The following is a 16,200-nucleotide window of genomic DNA, read 5'->3' as shown; positions in this document are numbered from 1 at the left end:
GCTAAGGTGGTTTCCAGGATCTTAGAGGACAGCAATAATTTAGTTCTCACCATTCAGGCTTTCTTCTGGGTAAACACCAGCATCAATCCAGAAACCCTCAACTCAATCTACAGTATGTTTTGAAAGGCATACATTATAAAACGAAGCTAAAGTTCTCAAATAAGGCCAATTAAAATTGACAAATGAATGGGGAAGAGGAGTAGGAGACACTGCTAATCCCAAACATTCAAAACATCAGTCAGTTCTGAAGAACAAGTTGGGGGTTTTGTTCAAACCTCTACACTAAGCTGAGTATTTATCACTCCTTATGTTACCCAGTACTTCAGGGAGAGCTACAGAAATGGCATGTACTAGAGACATGCTTCTAAAGAAGCCAGCGCACAGAACAGCAAGAGCTTGAGTAAGCGACATATTGGTTGTCCAAAACCTGTCCTCCTGTCATGAAAAATGCAGGGAAGGGAGACAGTTTCTTCCTCCCACAGATGGGAACCCTCCTCCCCACCCACTCTTTGCTATAGCTGTTATTGAGAAGTGGTTAGTCATAGCAGGACACAGATGCGTTTATGCCTGGATGATGAAACTGATGATAATAAGAACATGTTCTTTTCTACAGGACAGGAGACAACTGCTTGTTTTCCTTGCAAGCCAGATTTTATAACTCCTCTGTGATGATTCTATGATATGAAGTATGAGTCACTTTTGTTTAGCCTTACTCAGCACACTGAAGAAATACACCAGTTTTGCTTCCCACCACACATAAGCTTCTTACTTTTCCACCAAGTTTGTTTTCTGTCCAGGCTTCTATTTCCTCACAGGATATCAAATGCCACATACACGGCAGGCTGCATGGAGCTACGGGCCATGAGGTCTACAGAAGACCAACAAGAGCAAGGTACAAGGGTTGCAGGCATAGTTGAAGTCGATGCAGAACGGCAACTACTGCATGGCAGGGGCACGTACCCAGCAAAGAAAAAGCCATCACACTTGAGGTTTGGCCCCTTGAAACGTGTAACATTACAAACATTCATTTGCAGTTCTGTTGCAAGTTCATCCTCTAAATTTGAATGAGACACCAATAAACTGTCTGAATGTATGTACATGTTTGGTTATGACTGTCCTCTGAAAATGCTGTCCTTACTTTGAGAAGACATGCACAACATGGTGGTAAGAAGTCAAACACTCCCTGGCTTTGGCAAGACATAGCACATAGGAAGGATGTGAGACTTTCTGGAGAGTTTCGTGCTCAAATAGTGACAAAACAGTAACTTGCTGAGTTTACAGATTTCTAATCCAGAACATCCTGACCCAACAGGGCACACATCCTAAGGCTGAAGCATAATACCAACTTTTCCAAGGCCAAACTTGATAGATTCAGAATACCAACATAGTAGCAAGTGAAAGAAACCCAAATGAATAACCAAAAAAACCTCTTAAGCAATGCCACTCCCCAAATGGTTGCATAACTTGGTTTTTGAAATCCGGTAACTCTTTGAAATCCAATTCAAGATTCAAACCTTAACAGAGCGTGATCAAGTTGTTTCAGTGTTTTGTTGCTTACAAAGTACTTTGAAGCAGTCTTTGGCATTCAGTACTGCTTCATCACTTCATTTTGTTAGTAAATCACACCATACAGTTTAGTACATTAAAGTCTCTCTTGTATGAAATATTTTTTCCTCCTTTCATCCTGCAATAAGATGAACTACAGCACAATCAATTCATGTAGCACTGTAGCTGTGCTACCTCTCAATAAGCTACTTGAATAGGAACACACGAAAGAAATCAGGACCAGTATTATAAACTTTCACAGTTCCAATATTACTTCAGTTTAAGGAGATAAAGAGCGCTAATGAAGCCTCCTAAGGTGTTATAAGTCAAAGTAGAGAATACTTTTCTCCCTCTCCCAACTTTACCTGCGGCTTTGTGCTCAGTCTGGCTTTGTATGGTTCTCTCCTGCAATGCTTAAAGATCAGCAAAAGTCATTACCATAGGCAGCGGACTCAGTGTCGAGCCCTATATGCATTTTTCCCCTCTCAAGGTGTATTACTGTGATCAGCACATCTCAATGATCATGAAACTGGCAACAAGATATTTACTTTGATCAAGGTGTTTATTGCATCTCAGAGGACACACATGCACTGGGGTTTCTTGTTGGGTTGGTTTGGTTGTTTGGTTTTTTTTTTAGTTTTTTTTGTATTTTTTTTTAAACTGAAATACAAAGAAGAGCCATTTTGAAATTAGCTTTTTATAGAACTTTCCCATAACAGTGTATGTTATCCCTACAGCAAATTCAGATACAACCACTTTTAATGGTACCATACATTGATTAAATAGTTCATTTGAAAGACTTCAGATGAATATCTTTCCAACCCAATATGCTTTTACAGAGAACTGCCAAGCCACTTGTAACACTGATCAACAGTGACCTCATTGAAGAGTCAAGATCTTATGCCAAGCCATCAGCAGAAACAGTATGAGAACAAATAAAAATTAAAGAAACACAGTATGTACAGTAAAGGGCATGGATCTCTGGATCAGAATTAAATCTAATCACCAATAGTACAAAAGCTACTCACAGCGCATTCGGGGCAATGGAGAAAACACTAGCCTAAGGCGTACACAGGTAAGCACTAAATTAAGAGATGTACATAAGAACTGAACAGAGATGAGTAACATCACTTGTAATGTTTTGACTACAGATATACCAAAGAGTGCTCTCGTATTTGAAATCCCTTCATGCCAGCACAACTATGGTTGCTTTTTCCAACTACATGGAGAGAAATTGACCCTTTACGTATTTTCAGTGCATTTAGCAAGAACTGATAAATATGCCAATTTTAAATGCAAAAACTTAATTACTTAAAATAAAAGTTTTTAAAAATAAAACCAGCAATAAATATGGTATTCTTTCAGATATGTTTTTTCATTCTTGGTAAATCATTGAAAAAGTATTTTGTTACGGAAGTTTACCTTTATATTACTTTAATTATCTTAACATATACAGTGCCACAAAAATAAAACATTTTTTTCCACGACAATTGAGATTTCTGTGACTGGGAAAAAAAATGTATTCCGCACAATTTCATAAATATTTTCCTTACTATCTGGTATTATCGCACTATGTTTTGTAACAGATAAAGGAGAAATTGAGTCCTAGGGAAATTTTAGGTGTCCTCAAAAAGTTATATACATTGAAACCTTCAAAAACAACAGACATTGCTCCAAATGGCTCACCAAACAACAGCTGCATAATCTGCCCCCGTGGGATAGGTTCAGAAAAGCACTAGAAGGCATCAGAAACATACATCCATTGTTTAAATTGTAAAACACAAATAACCCAAGTACACAAATTTTGAGAGAGTAGGGATAACAGCTAAGGTAGTACACATTCCTAATGTTCACTTTCACAGCTGTGCTACACGTTTCAGGAGGAAGAGAAAGTCTGAGTAAGCGCTGGGTTTGGTATTGGTGGCTCACTTTGAAACTCTGAGCATCCGCTTGTAGACTCCAAACTCATGTTTTTATCATCCAGTCAGAAAAACTGCAGCTGTGAATACAGAAAACATTAGATGAACGCCAATATAGTTAGATAAAGCACGTTCTAGAAAGAGCACCAAAACTGCTCCTCACTCCACACTTTAAAGGTGTTGTTACCATGAACAGCAGTCTTCCCACAAGCAGTTACAAATCTGTCTACTATAAACCCATTGGAACCAGTGAGTACTAGAAATGAAGGCGCATCGCCACTCCAGGCCATCTCCACCAAGTACAAGGTACACCTCCCCTGGAGGTGGAATTTGGAAAAGAGGGAAGTGGGACTGGGTGGTGCTTGCCAAGAGCAGCCTGATCCCATCCACTGCTGCTAACTCAAGTGCAGAGTGGGCTTAGAACATGGCTTTGAATTAAGCTACAGGAAAAAAGAGAAGGGACTTATGAAGAAGGCTTTAAAGATATGCAATGATTGTCCTCTCTTCACTTGGCAAATTATTCTAGTCTTAAATATAAAATACCTACCTTACTTCTGCATTATTGTATTTTCACTGGTTTAAGTGCTCAATCTGATTTATCTACTTGGCCATCTTCACATCCTGCTCCAAAACCCTCACAGTAATGACTGCCATTTTTCCTTCCCTTCTGCAGTACTGCTCTTTTACTACTCCTCCATTTTTTTCTTTTTATTTACTCCTCTGTTCTTACCCAATGTTGTTCTACACAGCACTGCTCAGGACCTCATACCTTAGCATTCAGAATAGTAGTGCCTTGAAAAATTGTAAAGCAGGATATGTAAGTTTTTCCTCTTTTGATCCCTTTACACCTACAATACCAAATCCGTTTCCACACCCACAAGACTGGAACAAGACTATTTAGCACTGTTTTGCCCCCAGTATTTATACGCTGTTATGATTCTATTTGTTTCTGTATTCATTTCAGGAAAAAGAAACAAAGAAACAAGCAAACAAAAAAAACCAACAAAACCAAACCTAAACCCCATGGATGGAACCAAGGTAAAAATGGAAGTTACAGATTGAAGATAACTTTGCCTGCCAATCACTTTTGGAAAAAAAACAACAACCAACCAAACAAAAACTAGCCAAAAGTCAAGCTTTCAGGCTAAAATTAAAAGCAGGGACACAGAATTTGGTTTTCTGTTTAAACCAGCACATTACAGTGCATGTTTCTACCTATCTCTGCTGCTACAATTTTATCAGTCATATTCAATCCACTGGCCTAATCAACATCTGTGTGCCAGACACATACCACAGCATAACATGCTTAGGCAGGCAGTCACAGAATACCTTATCGTTTACAAGAAATCCTTGATGTTAAGATCCGCTAATGGGTCCTTTGTTGGAGGTTTCTTGGGACTCTGAGTAGCAGGAGTTGGGCTTGGAGAAAGCTAATGGACATCAGCCAGGAAGGCAGAAAAAAACAAAGCAGACAAGGATACACAAGCATTAGGTAGATACAGATGGTTCTCACGTAAGCACACTGCAAGCATACAAAGTCCTCATTTTTCTGCAAGTTCAGCATGTTGTTATTTTGCTCAAGCATTGTTTAGAGTCCAGCCTTACTAAAGGGTTAACAGTGTTTGGCAGGTTTAATGGATAAGCGTATAGACACTAGATATTCTAATTAGCATAGCTTCAGATCACTCTCTCTCTGTAAGACAGAATGGTGTTAGGATCATCAACCCAGACAGAAGTTAAGTAACTGTTAGATGTTAAACACCAAGTGCAGAATAAGCAGAGTGCATGCTGCAGGGTACGTCTGAAAACCCCCATGACTGGCATTTTAGTACAAGTTGCTCTACATTGGTAATGTAAATAAGAGTCAAAAGGGTACTTGAGACATGACTATACTATACTCTGTTCCTCCCCGGTAGGTACAAATATCAACAGTTGTTCCACAGAAAATATCAGGTTTTCAAGTTCCATGTATCTCTTCTCACTAGGGAGCCAAATGATTCTGCCATTCTGTCCTTACTCCTCCCCATCCCTGCCTTAGTCAGGGCACTGGAGGTGTCATGAATGCAGCCCTGGCACCTCAATGAATACCCTTCTCTGAGAAAAAATGTTTGTGTCTCCCATAGTATTCTTGTTAATCTAAGTGCAGAGACTGTTTAAGATGGGAGGAAAAGCAAGACCAAGTACCTTCTCACTTAGAGTAGTTTCAAATTCTTCCCATTTCTACACAGAAAACCCAGACGAACTTCAATAGGGATTGGTTCCTTACTTAAAATGTGTGGTTCGCTACAGGTTGATTGCTTACAAAAGAATATAGAGTGACTAAAAATTAAGATTATTCATTTGCATTTCTCCACCCTAATGTAAGTTAGAAGAAAAACTTTACTCCACAGTACTTCAATTTGTGCATTGCTGTGTAAAGCATGCATCCCGAGTGCTCCAATGTTACATGCTCTATGGTAATTCATACTTGAATGTATTTGTTATGTATTGACAGAAGACCAGCAAGCTACCAGCCTGAAACAGATAAAGTTGTATGTACTGAGAAAGCCTGTTCATAAGCAGGACAGTTTTCTGAGGAATCTTTTTGTCTGGAAGGGAATGGGCTGAGTACAGCTCTAGTAAACTTTTACCAGCTCTGAACAGAATAGGAATGCCCATCAGCTTTGAGTTGTTATTGAGATAACACCCAAAAACAGATCTAGATGTAGTTAGCTGTAGGAAATCTCTTCCACTTGTCTCATACAAGAGAACTGACAAAAAAGTCAACGCAGTTCATGTGATCTACTGCAAGTCAGGCAGCTCATACCATAAGAAATTTCATTTACAGACCTATAGCTAGAACTGAGCTGAGATGATGCATCTACACAAGCTAGCTTCTAAAGAAAAGGAGAGCAATCAACATTCAGCAGTAACACATACCTGTACGCCAGGGCCAGTGGCAGCTCCAAATGGTGGCCTCATCATAGGCTGCCCATACATAACTGGCTGCTGGGGCATCATGGGTACGCCTGCGCCTGCTGGGGGCTGTGAATAAATGCAGTGTGAGTACTGTTCTGGGTGGAGCAGGGAGAGCAGCATAACAAAAGAGACTCACCATTCCAAATGCAGCTCCTGGTTGTGGGACAGGTGGAGTACCTCCTGCGGCAGGAACAGCGCTTCCTGGAGGCACAGCTCCTGTCTAAAAAGTGTTTTTAAAACAATTTAAAAAAGCAAGAATCTCTGTCACACCAACCATCTGGAAACTGCACGGAGCCCTCAGCATTCTCAGAGCTGTTCTGGACAGTAAGGCTGTTATGCAGCAGATAATACCTAACCTCAAAACCACAATGCTTCAAAGAATGAAAAAGCTGAATGAGTCCTTATACTGATGCTCAGCTTGCTTCTTCAAAAGAAAGCACGGGTGACAGACTCCATTCTCATCATGAAGGGACTCCATTTACTGAATACAACTCAAATTAGGCCCAGGAAAGTATGTACTTTCCTTCTCCTTCTACATAGTGTAAGAAAGCATTGCAGTTTCAAAACTGATAGCCAACATACTATATATAGCACTTGTAGCACTGTATTTTAGTAAAAGTTTAAACAGATTCTAGAGCTAAGAGAAATAACTGCTATAGTTACACCCATGTTTCATGAAATGCTATCAAAACCATCCAGCTTTCAAGAAAGAATCATTATTTATCAGATGGTAAACCCATTACAAGATCAGGCTGATGTTACAGAAGTTAGAAATTTTGGGTAGTACAAGTCATCTGATAGTTCACATTCAAGTAAAGCAAAGACAATTTGAAGCCGTTATTTTCAAGCTTACAGCACAGAAATGGTTAATCACTACTACCATATTCAAAACACTGCCTGAGAATTATCTGCTGGGCAGACAGTCCAAGAGCAGCCGTATTAGGTAACTTCCAGCGAGTTTTAAATCAGCAGTAATAACTGTAGCGCAGGTAAGATTCTGTTAGCATCTTCGTGTTTAGTAAGCACAGTAAGAGATTTTAAAAAAAAAATAAAAAATCACTTACACTGTACAGTATTGCCCAGCCTTTCTATTAAGAAAAAAGGTTGATGTTACAACTAATACACTCAATGAAATACCAAGTTCAGGGATTTTTTTGTATTTCCATAAGGTTAAGGAACAAACTGGAACATGCTTAGTCACATTAACATCTGGCTGTGGAAGCAGGGAACTGAACTGACCACGCTCCCCCTTGTCAGTCCTTTCCTTCCCAACCCAACTTTTTTCAAATGGAGGTTGTTTAACACCCTGTGTAACTTTGATGTGATGAGGTATGACTGCTTTTTGGATTACTCTTGTAACCTACCCATGACAAGTTGCTCTTATGCCAAATTTAGATTTTTAGCTCAATTCAACCCTCTTCTCTCAAAGTTAGTGTGTCCTGATACGTTTTACAGGGCAAACTTAACTTTTCCAACAGACTGCTTTACTCTGCTAAACAAGTTACCCATTTCTAACCCAGCATCAATACCTAATCTGAATACTGTGTAGTCTTTTCAACTCCTTAATTCAGGAAAGCTTGAGAAAAACCTATTTATCTCCTTTCCTTCCAGTAGTTCAACTTTGGACCAATACCATTGTCTTTTGGGCAATCGACCTGAGCCTGGTGCTGGCAAGACCTGTACAGCTAACCTCACACATGTGTCACAAGTGGACACTTGGAAATGTCCACAGGTATTAACTGTTTATGTAGAGTAACATCATTAGTGTAACATCTTGATACATATGTCAATGTATTTTTCGTTGACCTTGACTCAATGATTTATTTATGCCAGTGTAAACCTGGTCTTAAAAATGTGACTTGAAACAATCATATAATTTATACAGAAGCAAACTCTTTAGCTGAAGTAGACAGGAGTAGTACCTACACATATGATTGCATAGTCTCCTGAAATACCAATGTTTCAATACCAGTGGTATCAATGGATTGACCACCTACCAATTGACCACTTGGGACACCACCAGTTGACCATGTTGCAGGTGCTACTTTTGGCTGCCAGTTGGCTCCTCCTGTTAACTTTTTCTCTCCAGCGTTCCACTGGAGGTCTCCCCTAACAGAGAGGGAGAGAGACAGAGCTATTATTTGCATACCTCCACAGTGAAAATGAAAACCAGTTGTGGCATACATTAACATTAGTTTATGGTGTATGCAGTTATTAACAAAAGGATACTACATTTTTAGTGCCACTCAATTTCAAGGGTTGTTAGCAGTACACACCCGTACACTCTATACTGAAGTCAGTAAAATGGTTATGGCCTTTTTGGTGAGGATTAAAGAGAAGTTTTACTTAGTATTGACTGAAGGTAACATATTATTGCATATACCCTTGCAAAGTTTGAAGAGAGACTGCTACTGCCTATTCTACTGGTGCCAGGCAATACAGCTGCCTGCTAGAAGTCTTTGAAAGGTCATTTCATTGCTGGAAATCTTGCTCTGACAGCTGAAGGAGGAAAGCATTCAGTTCTGAAAAAAGTTGATAGATACAAAAGAAACAAATCATTCATAGAATAAAAGGGCTGCTGCAAAACCAGATTTTGTTAGAAGCTGCTCTATCCAGAATATGATACACCATTTGAATGAAGTAGGAAGCTAAGTTTTGGGGGTAAACCTCATTATGTGCTTATACATATCCATCTTGTCATCTCCATAGAGGCACAAAACATTCTGAAGAATATGCATTATAAACTGGTCTTGCATACAGAGGAAGACTCAGCACAGAAGTCAGAAATCAGATTAAGAAGATATATTAAAACATAAATGCAATTCTGTAAATATTTCTTCTTGCAAAAGGAAGATTTTCACTGCATGGAATAAACTTCTTCTCTATCTTACAAGTATTCCAATGCCTACATGATAAGCATATCCAGTGTCTGCAAAAAGATGAACAAAACTATTACACATTAGCCTGTATTACTGAGGGAAGCTATACAATTTATTATCTGGACTATTTGTTCATCTTAAGTTGTTTGGAAACCAGCTATCCAATATGAAGACAGTAATACACATTCAAAAAATAATTAAGACGCAGATTAAAGCCAGCAAGATTAAAAGCTATGTCAGGAACATTTAACCTTAATTATTCAGTGAACCTGTATGGAACAGAATACTTTTTCCAGAATTTTGTGAACTGATTTTTGGGAGGGGGGAGGAGATACATAATGAATTCATTGATTCTTAACAAACACGAAAATAGAGGTAAGACTATACAGCAGAGTTGAAAAGTTTGGTGGTGGTGGTTTTGTTTGCTTGTTTTGTTTTTTTAAAGTTGAACTTACTTTTTTGAAGTGGTGCCAGAAATTCCAAGATCTGAAAATTGTAAGAAAGATTGGAAAAAGAAAAAAAAGTCATTTGTTTAGTAAATTAAAGCATGTCAAAGTAACAGCTCATGTTTCATTGCACATGGGCTTATATAGAATAATAACATTTTGGCTGTCTTTATTTAGACAGCATTGGAGGACTGGCCACATGTACCCCTTCTTTAAGACTAACTTAGCAACACTGCAGATGCCTTATACTTTAGCAAGCATTTTTGCTACATAAGCAAACCAAAGTAACAAGAAATTTAGGTCTACAAAATGCAAAGTTATTTAAAAGCACTGAACTATCTACCATGAATAAGAGCAATAGTTTCTGTTCCTCATTCATATAGAAACATACACGTAAATCTCAATGTCACCTGGAAGTTTTGCACTGATTTATCTGCTCTAGCGTACATGGGAACTCCAAGTAGTTTCCTTAATTACTCTTTGGAAGAAGTTTTAAGCTCAGTTTTAAAGAATACTTTTCTCACATGACCAGTATAAGTCCTGTAATTCACAAATTGCTAAGTTTGATTTCCCCCCTAAACTTGGATATACCAAATGACTTGCAGAAAATGTTTCAAGTGATTAAGAGTCCTGCTGACTTCCAAGCATGGTAGTTTCCCCACGTACTTAACAGAAAAGTAGGCATCGTAAGATCAGCTAGGTCTTTGCTGGGGTACATTTACATATACTGACAGAATATTTCATTCATACAATCCTCCAAAGTATGACTTTAGTAGTATTATACCTTAGCCTAGGCATGCCTGTTAGGCTTTTTGGGGCCTGGGACTACTGATCTCTTGTTATAAAGTCTCTAGCCCTTTTCCTACTACAGGAAAAAGAACATGTTCTAGGTTAGTATTTCAAGAACATGTTCTGGAAAGTTCACTTTCTGAGAGAAGGTCTGTTGCTGGCTGCTGTGCACGCCTCATTCCACTGCTACTCCTCATTAAGCAGAAAATCAGCTATGTGTCCACCAGCTTTTCTGCTTATTTTGCACAGTGCTATCAGATGTTGTAGACAATTTTCACCTTTCCATCTTTCTGCCTTCCAGAGGGCACAGGTCTGACGTGCCTTTGAATGTACCTTGGACATTCACCTGCTACAAAACACACCTATTGAATAGATCCCAATATTTGATCCTGGGCAGAAAGAGCAACAAGTTACAAACCCAGACTAAAAGCTATCTGAATCAGGCCTTATTCCTGCCTATAGCTTTCCTGATCTCACCAGGAAAACAGGAGGACATTGAAACAAATTAAAATAAATGGGTATTTGGCCCTGTGGAAAAGGAACACAGTTGTATGCCACACCACTCAAAACCAAAATTTGTCACTTACTGCCTACTAGGTTTGCAAGAGATGAATCAAGATCACTTCCAAGGCCTTTGCTTGCTACTGAAGCAGTGACTGTTGCTGGGGCTGAAGGTGCTATAGATTGACCAGAAGGAACCATAGTTGGCATAAGAAGATCACCTAAGCCATCAAACACTGAAAGTGAAAGGAAAACTGGTTAGAACAGCACCTCTGGTAAGGAAAACACTACCTGCCATTTCACTGTTGCTCTGACAAATCTATCACAGACAACAACATCACAAGTCTTACCAAAACATTGTCTGACATTACAATTAATGCCAACAAGGGCATGCATGTCGTTTTACTAGACACCAAATGTCAGTAATCCTGAAAGAGCTATACCAATAAGAATTTAATATGGGAGGGCATGCCTAAAAGGACATTCATTGGAGAGCTGAATCTGTGTACATACAGCACCACTTCCACACGACAGTACTTTTCTTACAGGCATCCTTAGAAAGATGTTAGATGTACACGCATTTGTCAAGCAATATTGATTAAAAATGTTTTTAAAATTCACATCTTGCAGCAAACACCAGTCAGAATGACTGTGGTAAAGGCAGTCTTATACCTTGACAACTTAGGGTAACAGGACTGAAAGTCTCAAGATGTTATTATTCACTCACAAGCAGCAGGGAATCGGGAAAACCTACTAACATCTTATTAGATCAGAAGGAACCAGAACCATCCACACTGACAGTCGTTAGTCCACTCATAAAACTCAGAAGTTCATTTTTTAGATCACATGAAGTCAAACCATCTGGTACATCTCATGCCAGCATTCTGTCTTCTGATCCGTATTTGAGGTACATGCTAATGTTAAGTCGACACAAAGGGGTAGTATGTGCACTGGCAAGCAACCAAATAACCAAGCAGCAGTACTACTTCAACCATTTTTTCTTAGACAGTTGCAGAACTCACCAATTTAAAGTTTGTAGCAAGGACCCAGCATGGAAAATATAGAATGGAAGAGATGCAAACAAAACGATAGCAGTGATGACAGTTTAAGCTTATAGTCAGGCAAAGAACATGACCCCAGTCTCTGTTTTGTGTACACTCAGGTGCCATGCAAGCTCAAGAACAGCTTCAGCAGCAGCAGCAAGATGACTTGCCTATGTACTTGATTTATAGAACAGTGTTTTCCTTGTGTAATTCCTGATCCATGCAATCAGACACATGCAAGGGTGTTCACACTAGTGTGTTTTTTACTGATGTAGGAGAATAGAAAATAGGTACAGAGAGTTCTTGAGTGCACGCCAGCCTAAACATCACCCTGAGTTCTTCCAGTAGAGAAGGAACAAAGAAATTACTGATATTTCTTGTACTCAGAGCCTAAATATGGTGTCATTAATTAATCTAACATAAAACACATTAGAAAATTCATAGGAAGAAACCCCGTGGCTCACCTGATGCATCAAACGAACTGCCAGTCGTTGGAGCTGTTGACCCAAAAGCTGCATCAAAGTTAGGCTGTAGTAAGCTGGTTTGAGCTGGAGTAACTGGGGATGGTGACGGAGAGGGAGCAATAAAAGAACCTCCAAAGCCTTGAAAAAGCCACATAAGAGAGGTCTGGGCATTAGAGTCAGTCTGTTGGTCTATGTTTAACAAAAAAAACCCAACCAAACAAACAAAAAAACCCAAACCAAACCAAAACAAAAAAAAATGATCTATAAAAGGCAGTAGAATAGAGACAGTTCTTACTAGACCAATGCAAATAACTCAGTAGTACACAGGCATACTTGGTATGTCAGGTATGACCCACGGAATCTAAAATTCTATCAGTCACCGATAAAAACTTTAACGTTTGTTATTTAGACTTCTGCAGAGCCTGGCCAATCAAGCAGAGGACACAATTCTTCCAGTACTACACACTGTCATTCTAGATAAGTAACTACACAGGCAGAACGCAACAATCAAGAACTAGTTGAGGAAAAAGATAAAAAGAGGACTAACTTGAGAAAAGCCTATGATCATCCATCAACCACTATAACAGTAATTCAGAAGACACTGTCTTCCTAATCCAGTTTAGCCTCTCTTACCATCTTAAAACATTCTGGTCTCCCTCATAAAGATCTCTTCAAGCTAGTGCCTACTGCGCTACCCTAACCCCCACACCAAAGCAAGATCAACAGCATCCGCAAGTGAACTGCTTGTAGGCTGGAGAATCTCCGTGATTAAGGTTAATGTGTATATTATAAACCATATATTTAAACAAATAAACCCAACTCATGACTGTTCTCAAAATCCCTCCCTTGGCCTCCATATAATTTGATCTCCCTTGCAACTAAAGCTTATTTATATTATCTACAGACTCTGGAAAATGATTAAATATGTAAAGACTATTGAAATGAGAACAGATATATGACACTTTCTCAATTTTCTGTAGTTATAAGCCACTCCTCTTATTCAATCTCTTCTTGACAGTCACATCTGAGACCTCTGTACTACACCTTCAGTCTCTTGGTCATGTTTTTAACCCATCTGCCCGTGCAGATCAGATCCGAGTTCAGTGCTCCAACCGTGACTACACAAATACAGCAAAAAACATTCTGAACAACCTGCAGGCTGTATTGTTTTTCCCCTAGATCACTGTAGGAAGCGTTATTTTGCCACAGCTGAACACAAGGCAGTGACAAGCCAGTGCTCCACCACGGCCTTCAGTTTATTTCAGGGAATGTCCTGCCTTACAGTCCTTATTTGTCCAGCTAATCATTTCTGCCTATATACAGAAGCTTGAACATTTACTCATTTGAAAGTATCTGTCCTAAATCGTCACCTTCCAGTAACTGAAGGGGGGCTATAGGGGTGCTGGGGAGGGACCCTTCATTAGGGACTGTAGTGATAGGACAAGGGGTAACAGGCTAAAAATTAAACAGGGGAAGTTTAGACTGGATATAAGGAAGAAATTATTTACTGTAAGGGCAATGAGGCACTGGAATGGGTTGCCCAGGGAAGTTGTGAATGCTCCATCCCCGGTGGTGTTCAAGCCCAGGCTGGACAGAGCCTTGGGTGGCATGGTTTAGTGGGAGGTGTCCCTGCCCATGGTGGGGCGGTTGGAACTAGAAAATCTTAAGGTCCTTTCCAACCCTAACTACTCTATGATTCTATTCTATGATTCTATGACCTGTCCCAAGGCAAACCTCCATGCATTCAACTATCTCCAAAAATGTAATAAAGCTCTGAAGAATCAGACCAGAAGCAGGCTGACAAGATACAGGGATGACAAAGGCAGCTGACTGCAGCAATTCCTAAAGCACTGGAGTCATCTAAAGGTCCCATGCTCAGTTAGATCCTTCCCATTTCCTGAGTGATCTTAATTCCACAGCTTTTAGCTTTGTGCAACTTAACAGCAACATCAGGCACAGAAGCCATAAAAATGCTTTAATGGATTAAGTTCGTAGTTGTCTGAGGCTTGCACAAGACCCAGGGTGAGTCTGCAGAAACAGCAGCAACCAAGTTACATGTGTTGTCTGGACATCCCCAACTGCCCGACTTCGAGTTTGCTTTTGCTTACACATTCAAGTACTATTTCTTGTAAGGACGTGCTATTACGGTACGTACTGGGATACACATGCACACATTTTAACTGGATACAAGTATCTAGAAGGGAATTTATCAGCATGTATTTATGTATTTATCAGCATAGTTCTAGTCTTGTCTGCTGAGAGGCTTAGAAAAGCATGAAAAAAACCCTACCATATTTGTTACGTGAGGCAAGAAGAGACTAGAAACTTGAGAGCAGAACACTTAAGACACTGATGCACAGTAAGTATGCTCATAACATTTGCATATAAACACTTAGTGCAACCAAACACTCAGAAACCATGAAGGACAAGCCTTTAGCCACCATATGAATTCTGGACACACTTACTTTTAAAACTGGATTACACTGCAGGCTATACATCTGCCATTATCTAGAGTGAACAAATGTTTAGCAATATGCTGTGATGTTTACAGACTCTATCTGCCAAAACAAAAAAAGATTAAAACCTACTTGGAGCCCTTGTGAATGTATATTCAAAGCAAAAATAATTTTTGTCTTTAAATCATCTATTCACCCTGACTGCTTCAGGCCTGCTTATGTATTTAGACTTATTACATCCTCTTTACAATTTTGGTTTTGATTTAATGTGATTCATCAGATTCAGAGAGCACACTGATGAAGTTTAAGCCATCTGGAACATAATTCCTACTGAAATTTAAGGTTAGTTATGGATAAAGACAAAATATTTTGTATTGCAATGTTTGCATAAGCAGGATGAGCTTCTGCCCAATAACAGCTTTGAAACAGAACCAATAACATAAAACTGCAAACAACTGGTATGTTTCAGAACCTACTACTTAAAGCCCTATGTCCAGCCTTAAGCTATCCATAGACTGTTGAACCAATGTTTAAAAAAAAGGTGGTCTTCCACCTTAAAATCCTGAAGTTGCCTGTACTAAAGCTTTAGCACGCATTTATGCATTATGTGCCACTTTAAGCAGCTGGCTTGCCAGCACTGGAACTGACAGAGAATGGACATGTACATTATTATTATTATTTATTATTATTAATTATTATTATTATCTAGACTACTTCTACCTTCCTGCAGCACAACTGGGCAACAGCCACACTTAGAGCAGGTACTAGAGAATGTATCCTCTTCTGAGCTAGCTTCGGTGTGCAAGCACCTACCTGTATCTTCCTCTTGTTCTCTACAAACTTTAAACTGGCATGGGGTGGAGTCACAACTGTTCAGCATCATCACTAGAGCCACTAAGATACATGATATAGCATGAATTTTGGAGAACAGTACAGAGTTCTGCTGAAGCTATCTGTAGGATGCAGACTACAATGATACAGTTATCCAACCCTTGAAATAGGGTGTGACAGTGATCCCACACCCAGCACTAGCAGAGACCTCATCCTGTATAAATAGAGCGTCTCTATCACTTCTATGCCCTTGTACTCAGAAAAGCTCTCTCTCATCACCCCACTCTTCCTAGCTAAATGCAAGACTACTACCAAATTATTCATTCAAGCTCCTACCATTTAAGTGTATAACCAAGAAATTAAGATGAA

The 16,200-nt window shown here is 39.3% G+C and overlaps 1 protein-coding gene across 18 annotated transcripts in view; it reads right to left on the bottom strand.

Annotated features, from left to right (window-relative positions):
* Nucleotides 1-2,088: 2,088 nt before the first annotated feature.
* Nucleotides 2,089-16,200, bottom strand: part of SNAP91 (synaptosome associated protein 91) — a 69,574-nt gene continuing 55,462 nt past the window's right edge. For 9 of the 18 annotated variants that reach the window (XM_061460370.1, XM_061460380.1, XM_061460384.1 and 6 more), the window contains 9 exons: nt 12,545-12,682; nt 11,124-11,273; nt 9,757-9,787; nt 8,420-8,531; nt 7,487-7,510; nt 6,559-6,642; nt 6,384-6,488; nt 4,794-4,894; nt 2,089-3,544 (listed from right to left, as the gene is read on the bottom strand). In XM_061460370.1, coding sequence (XP_061316354.1) covers nt 4,802-4,894; nt 6,384-6,488; nt 6,559-6,642; nt 7,487-7,510; nt 8,420-8,531; nt 9,757-9,787; nt 11,124-11,273; nt 12,545-12,682 — 737 coding nt within the window. In that variant the 3' untranslated portion in view covers nt 2,089-3,544; nt 4,794-4,801. The remainder of the gene's footprint in view (nt 3,545-4,793; nt 4,895-6,383; nt 6,489-6,558; nt 6,643-7,486; nt 7,511-8,419; nt 8,532-9,756; nt 9,788-11,123; nt 11,274-12,544; nt 12,683-16,200) is intronic. The other 9 variants (XM_061460376.1, XM_061460381.1, XM_061460377.1 and 6 more) reach the window with 4 other exon arrangements.

The sequence above is a fragment of the Pezoporus flaviventris genome, unplaced genomic scaffold (assembly GCF_033815535.1).
Source record: "Pezoporus flaviventris isolate CSIRO_AGI_PZ_B2104156 unplaced genomic scaffold, CSIRO_AGI_Pfla_v1 ptg000031l, whole genome shotgun sequence".
Lineage (NCBI taxonomy): Eukaryota > Metazoa > Chordata > Aves > Psittaciformes > Psittacidae > Pezoporus > Pezoporus flaviventris.
This window is presented reverse-complemented; position numbering and strand designations above follow the sequence as displayed.